The 8,124-nt window shown below is 42.5% G+C and overlaps 1 protein-coding gene across 1 annotated transcript; it reads left to right on the forward strand.

Moving 5' to 3' along the window:
• The first annotated feature begins 967 nt into the window (after nucleotides 1-967).
• Nucleotides 968-2,278, forward strand: LOC138901209 (uncharacterized). Its single transcript, XM_070188954.1, has 3 exons — nucleotides 968-1,643; nucleotides 1,968-2,107; nucleotides 2,228-2,278. The coding sequence occupies exons 1-3, from the start codon at nucleotides 968-970 to the stop codon at nucleotides 2,276-2,278; spliced, it is 867 nt and encodes a 288-aa protein (XP_070045055.1).
• The last annotated feature ends 5,846 nt before the right edge of the window (nucleotides 2,279-8,124 follow it).

Below are 8,124 nucleotides of genomic sequence, written 5' to 3' on the forward strand. Positions count from 1 at the left end.
TTGATTGTAATAAGGCAAATGCCACTAGTGACTCTTTATAATTATTGTCGTTTTAGTAGAGATTTAGTCTATTTATCATATTAATGAAATGATACAGTTATCGACATTGAGTTTTCTCCACAGCTATATGTCGCTAGGCCTACCTCGGGCATGATGAGGTCCCCAAATTAGGACGCGAATTCTGCAATACATGTTTAAATATCGTAAATATCCTTTTAATACTCTTTACTGACTTGTTTACCTTTTGTTTTTCTTTTTTTCTTTGTTTATTCACATCCCCTAAGATTGGTTTGTGCATACTGGCATCATCGATATATTATACTAGATCTAGAGGTCCTCCACCTCCTCCTCCTCTAAGCGATCCTAAGAACAAAGGAAAGGCTAAGATGGATGATCTGAGCGGTATCAGGAAAGACAACGCTACACATGTAGAGAATGTTGAAACTTCGAATGGTCGGGGTACTCCGGCACATAACGACTTGGTTTTGCGATTAGAGCAAAAGATACTGGAGTTACAAGGAGAACTTGAGAAAGTCTGTAACCTAGAAAACCTTTCCCTTACCCTGAATGTTCCCGACATCAACCAACAAAATGCCTAAAACTCAACACCTCCTCAAAACACAAAAAACTAGCACCCGCAAAATCCTTCCGCACCTCATCAATACGCCACGCCTCCCCAAAATCCTAATCCTCCACTAGCACCAACTCTTCCACAGCATCATCATCATCCGACCCAGTACCTACAAACTACCACATACCACACCCCTCAGAATGCACCAAAGCCTACTCCTGACCCGCAAAACTCAACTAATGACCACCATTACAGATTCCTAGAGTCCACCAAAGCAATCCCATATATGTGGAAACCTTACCCCACACCCCACAACAGACCATATACATACTCGAATCTGCCGAGAAGGACCAACTCATCAAGAACATAGTAAAGGAACTCAAAAAACTTACTGGCATGGTTCAAAATGTCGAAAAGGGAAAAGGCGTTGAGGGTTTGAATTATGAAGATTTGTGTGTTCAGCCGGATGTAGAACTGCCAGAGGGTTATAAACCTCCCAAGTTCGAAATGTTCGATGGAACTGGTGATCCGAAGGTACACTTGAGAACATATTATGACAAGCTTGTAGGAGTTGGCAGGGATGAAAAAATCTTCATGAAGCTGTTCATGAGAAGCCTCACTGGAGACGCCCTGTCTTTGTACATCAGTCAGAACCCAAATAAATGGGTCAATTGGGTAAGCATGGCATCAAATTTCATGAATCGGTTCAGGTTTAACACAGAAAACACACCAGACGTTTTCTACATTCAAAATCTCAAGAAGAAACCAATAGAAACTTTCTGCGAGTATGCTACTCGGTGGAGGTCCGAAGCTGCAAAAGTGAGGCCAATGCTGGAAGAAGAACAGATGAATAAGTTCTTCGCCAGAGCTCTGGACCCGCAATACTACGAAAGATTGATGGTTATTCAAAACCATAAATTTTCTGATATCATCAAGTTGGGAGAGATAATAGAAGAAGGGATCAAAAGCGGAATGGTGACAAATTCTGAAGCACTCCATGCCACAAATAAGGCCCTGCAGCCAGGAGGTATCTCCAAGAAGAAAAAAGTAGGTGCAGTAATGGTAGCCCAAGGTCTGAAGTCTTCTCTCACATACCAAACACCTCCACCCACATATTAGCCTTCACCTCCTAGATACTGACAACCTGCCACCACTTACCATACCTATAACTCACAACCCGCATACTACCACTCACCACCAGCCCGCCAAAACTACCAAAAACCTAGACCAAATTTTGACCGCAGACCACCCAGACAATACACCCCAATTGCTGAACCTATAGACAAACTGTACGAGAGACTGAAGGTTGCCGGTTATATCACTCCCATTCCCATTGTCTCCATGGAAAATTCTTCTTAATGTGTCAATCCAAATAAAACATGTGCCTATCACTCAGGCATGAAAGGTCATACTATTGATGAGTGTCGTACTTTGAAGGATAAGATTCAGACATTAATCGACACCAAAGTCATACAGGTAAAGGAAGCTGCACCCAATGTCTGTAACAATCCTCTCCCGGATCATAGGGATGGAGGGGTAAACATGATAGAGACCGATGAAGAATGGGACTCAGAGGGGTCAATTAGACTCATTCGAGAAGGGGATAATCCTGAATCATCTCCAGTCACTCTCACACCTATCATGGTACAAACTCAGGCACCAATTAAAGTTGAGGTAGCTGCACCAACTCCGTTTGAGAAGCAATAAGGAAAGGGGAAAATGGAAGAAACTGGTGCAGCACAAGGTATGACCAGAACTGGTAGGGTTTACATGCCCGAGCATTTGGGGTAAACAAGTAAAGAAGCCGCTTCCAGGAAGCCCATCATTGACACCGGTCCGGATGATCTTTGGAGAAAGGTACAAGCAAGGGAGTATTCTGTGGTTGATCATTTGAACAAAACTCCTGCTCAGATATCCATTCTATCACTACTACAGAATTCTGAGGCACACAATAATGCGTTGATGAAAGTGTTGAATGAGGCTTATATACCCAACAACATTACCAATGGAGAGATGGCCAATATGATAAGACAAGTGTTGGAAAGCCACAAGATCACTTTTCATGAAGACGAGCTACCACCAGAAGGACTAGGTCAAAACAGGGCACTGCATATCACATTGTAGTTTGAGGATAAGTTCATTGCCAGAGTCCTGATAGATGGGGGGTTTGAGTCTTAACATATGTCCACTAACTACTCTGAAAAAGATTGGGTAAAGGCCTGCACGAAATACGAGCAAGAAATATGAATGTGAAAGCATTTGATAGGTCTCAAAGGGCCACAATTGGGGAAACTAACCTCAGCCTACAGATGGGCCCAACCTGGTTTGATGTTGAGTTTCATGTATTGGACATATCTGCTACCTACAACCTATTATTGGGACGACCTTGGATACATGCCGCTGGGGCCGTAGCTTCTACTCTACATCAAGTCGTGATCATCCATGGGGACGGAAGTAATCCTATTTACACCAGTCAAACTGTTCCGGTCATCGAGAATAGAAGGAAGTTGGGTGGAGAAACGTACCATCGCATCGAGTGCGTCAACACAATTGAAAATGACAAATGGTATAGCAGTAAGATAGAAGGCATATTGGCATGGACAGGGTATGAGCCTGGTAAAGGTCTCGGTAAGAATCTCCAAGGGATCACCAAACCAATACAGCTAAAGCGTCACAACACAACTTTTGGGCTTGGGTATGAATACACCTGGCACGAGTATCAGAATTGGTGGCCACCATGGCGTGGTCCTTATTACCCTCTAGAGCAAACAGTGCCATATTTTAGCCCGTCATTTCATCAAGATGACAAGATGTGGAAGTCCGAAGAAGATGAAGTTCTAGCCGGTATAAGGAATCTATTTTTGGATGATGAAGACATGGATTACAATGCGACAGTTGAGGAGGAGGAGGAGGAAGGCCTCATTATTCAGACCGTGGAGAAGGGAGATGTTCTCAAGAACTGGATTGTTGCACCATCGAGGACCCATCGAGTTCTTGGGTAGCCTGGCAATTAGCATCATTTATTTTAAAAGCAATGTTTTATGAGCATTTAAGACATTTTCAGTATTTTGTTTTAAGCATGTTTTATTTTGAAATAATTGCTCGAGTCATCGAGCCGTACCTGTTTGGCGTTTTCAAGATTTATCTAAATGCATTGTTGTTTTTAGTATTTATTATTATTCTTTACATTTTTTCTCTACAGCGTTAGTGTTACCTATCCCGATGAACTTACGACTGTGACATGTAATGAGACAACGCAACATAAGAATGATGATTCAGAGGATCTGGAAGAGGATATAATGCCTGAGGAAATTGTCAGAGAAGTGGAAAACTTTGAAAACAAGCCTAGTCCAATTTGGATGATACTGAAACAGTTAATCTTGGAGACTCCGAAACAATCAAGGAAACACGTATATGCATTCACCTGTCACCATCAGAGAAGGAAGAATACACTCGTTTCCTGAAGGAATATGAGGATATCTTTGCATGGTCCTATGATGATATAACCGGTTTGAGCACGTCTATAGTGGCTCATAAACTACCTACCAACCCAACATGTCCGCCGGTAAAGCAGAAACTCAGAAAGTTCAAGCCAGATATGAGTTTGAAAATCAAAAAAGAAGTCACTAAGCAGATCAAAGCTAAGGTTCTCAGAGTGGTTGAATATCCAACTTGGTAGGCTAACATCGTGCCAGTTCTGAAGAAGGATGGGAATGTCAGAGTTTGCGTCGATTATCGGGACCTAAACAAAGCAAGTCCCAAAGATGATTTCCCGTTACCCAATATACACATACCGATCGACAACTACACCAAGCATGAACTCCAATCCTTTGTGGATTGCTTCGCAGGATATCATCAGATCTGGATGGATGAAGAGGATACCGAAAAGAAAGCATTTATCACACCATGAGGGGTGTACTACTATAAAATGATGTTGTTTGGTCTGAAGAATGCTGGGGCCACTTATATGAGGGCCATGACAACTATTTTTCACGACATGATACACAAGGAGATAGAGGTATATGTGGATGACATCATCATCAAATCCAAGAAAAGTACAGATCACATAGCAGACTAGAGGAAATTCTTTGATCGGCTTCGGAGGTACAATTTGAAATTGAATCCCGCAAAATGTGCCTTCGGGGTCCCCGCAGGAAAATTATTAGGATTCATCGTCAGCCGCCAAGGAATTGAGCTAGACCCATCAAAGGTCAAGGTTATCTAGGATTTGCCACCTCCAAAGAACAAGAAAGACGTGATGAGCTTCTTGGGACGTCTTAATTACATCAGCCGCTTCATAGCACAATCAACCGTAATCTGTGAGCCGATTTTCAAAATGTTAAAGAAGGATGCCGCAACCAATTGGACTAAAGACTGTCATAACGCTTTTGACAGAATCAAAGAATATTTGTCCACACCGCCAGTCCTGGTCCCGCCAGAACCCGGTAGACCACTGCTTCTCTATCTCTCCGTATTAGATGGGGCTTTCGGTTGTGTCTTGGGACAACACGACGAGATGCGAAGGAAAGAACGGGCCATATACTATCTAAGTAAGAAGTTCACACCCTACGAATCACTGTATTCTTTGCTGGAACACACCCACCGTGCTTTGACCTGGATAACCCAGAAACTGAGGCACTACTTCTGTGCCTATACCACATATCTCATATCAAGGATGGATCCTCTGAAGTACATCTTCCAGAAACCCATGCCTACAGGGAAGCTGGCAAAATGGCAGATATTGTTGAGTGAATTCGACATCATCTATGTGACTCAGAAGGCGATTAAGGGACAAGCATTAGCGGATCATCTTGCGGAAAATCCTGTAGGAGGAGAAAACGAACCACTAAAAACGTATTTTCCTGATGAAGAAGTATCATTCGTAGGAGAATATATCACCGAAGCCTACAACGTGTGAAGAATGTTTTTCGATGGAGCCGCAAACTTCAAAGGAGCGGGTATTGTAGCCGTTTTGGTGTTAGAAATAGGTCAACATTATCCGGTATCAGCGAAACTCAGATTTCCGTGCACCAATAATATGGCAGAATATGAGGCTTGCATATATTGGCGCTCAATTTGGCCGTTGACATAAATATCCAGGAATTACTAGTAATTGGTGATTCAGATCTTTTGGTACATCAGGTGCAGGGAGAATGGGCTACAAAGAATACCAAGATATTACCATATCTATATCATGTTCATGAGATGATGATGAGGTTCACAAAGATAGAGTTTAGACATGTCCCGAGAATCCAGAATGAGTTCACAGATGCATTGGCTACTTTGTCCTCCATGATACAACATCCTGACAAGAATTTCATCAACCCCATTCCGGTAAGGATTCATAATCAGCCAACTTACTGCGCTCATGTTGAAGAACAAGCAGACGGGAATCCATGGTTCCATGATATCAAAGAGTACTTGGCAAAAGGAGAGTACCTAGAGCATGCAAATTATACTAAAAACGCATGCTCCGAAGATTGTCCAACCATTTCTTCCAAAGTGGAGGAATTATATACAGAAGGACTCCAGACTTAGGATTATTACGGTGTGTTGACGCCAAGGAAGCTTCCAAATAGCTCGGAGAGGTATATTCTAGAACTTGTGGACCACACATGAATGGTTTCGTTTTAGCCAAGAAGATATTGAGGGCAGGTTATTTTTGGATAACTATGGAAACACACTGCCTCAGGTATGTCCAGAAATATTATCAGTGCCAAATACACGCAGATATGATACGGGTACCGCCAAATGAACTCAATGCAACGAGTGCACCTTGGCCTTTTACCTCTTGGGGAATGGACGTCACTGGACCAATCGAGCTCGCTTCTTCAAACGGGCACAGGTTCATTATAGTGGCCATAGACTACTTCACAAATAGGTCGAAGCTATAACCAAGAAAGTCGTCACAGATTTTGTCAGAGATTGTATTGTTTGCCGATTCAGGGTTCCAGAGTCCATCATCACTAACAACGCCGCCAATCTCAAAAGTGACCTAATGAAAGCTATGTGCGAGACCTTCAAAATCAAGTACAATAATTCCACAGCATACAGGCCTCAAATGAATGGAGTCGTGGAGGCCGCAAACAAGAATATCAAGAAAATACTGAGGAAGATGGTAGACAACCACAAGAAATGGAACGAGAGGTTACCATTTGCCTTATTGGGGTACTGGACCACAGTCTGCACGTCAACCGGGGTAACTCCTTACCTATTGATCTACGGTACGGAAGCCGTCATTCCCGCCGAGGTAGAAATTCCCTCCCTGAGAATTATATAGTAAGCTGAACTCAGTGATGCGGAGTGGGTAAGAAGTTGCTATGAAAAATTAGCTCTCATTGACGGGAAAATAATGAATGCAGTGTGTCATGGTCAACTTTATCAGAACAGAATATCCACAGCTTTCAACAAAAGGGTCAAACCTAGACAGTTTGCACCAGGGCAGCTGGTGCTGAAACGAATCTTTCCACATCAGGATGAAGCCAAAGGAAAATTCTCATCCAACTAGAAAGGACCCTATATGGTTCACAGAATACTAACAGGAGGAGCATTCAAACTCGTAGAAATTGATGGAGAGATTTGGCCAAAGCCTATCAACTCAGATGCAGTCAAAAGATACTATGTTTAAAGCTGTTTACATTCATGTAATTGACGTAACTGAACTACGCTTGACCTGATTCCCATTTAAGAGGGGATACGTAGGTAGCCCTGTGGGTTCGGTCACAATTCAATAAAATTCTCATTTTCCCCACAATCAGAAACTGGGGCAAAATTTTGAGGAGGACCCTCAAAATTCCGGGGCAAGCTCAGCCAACGGCTCCGTGTGCAGAATATCCAGAAAATCGTCTGAATAACTAGAGCAGAATTTTGAGGAGGACCCTCAAAATTCTATGGCAAGAAGGTCACAATGTCTTTAATAATGTCACAGTTACTGGTTCATCTAATTTATTTAATATTACTGTGTTTTAAATAACTATGCATACATATTTTTTTGAAAACTCTTTTTTTAACCAGATGCTACCCATGGTAACTCTAGCAGGATTTCAATGCAGAGCAAAGCAAAGCAAGAAGGCGGAGGCACAAACCGACCTCCCAGTAAAACTCACAATTTTCCTTTGGATACAGAAACAAGGAATAGCCGCGAGTACGTGCGCACCTTAGAATCACTATCTTCATAACAACAAAGCTACCGAACGCAAACATATCTCCAGCTAAGAAATACTGTGCTATCACTTATTATCTATTCATTTCATGAGACTAAGCATAGTTTCCATTTTGCATGAGGCTAAGCTCTGCCTCCTTAATTGCACAAGGATAAGCTCTGCCTTTCCTATTGCATGAGACTATGCATAGTCTCCCATCTTGCATGAGGCTAAGCCCTGCCTCTTCAATTGCACAAGGCTAAGCTTTGCCTTTCCTATTGCGTGAGACTAAGCATTGTCTCCATTTTTCATGAGGCTAAGCATTGTCTCCCGTCTTGCATGAGGCTAAGCTCTGCCTCCTTAATTGCACAAGGCTAAGCTCTACCTTTCCTATTATATGAGACTAAGCAT

Source organism: Nicotiana tomentosiformis, chromosome 11 (genome assembly GCF_000390325.3).
Source record: "Nicotiana tomentosiformis chromosome 11, ASM39032v3, whole genome shotgun sequence".
NCBI lineage: Eukaryota > Viridiplantae > Streptophyta > Magnoliopsida > Solanales > Solanaceae > Nicotiana > Nicotiana tomentosiformis.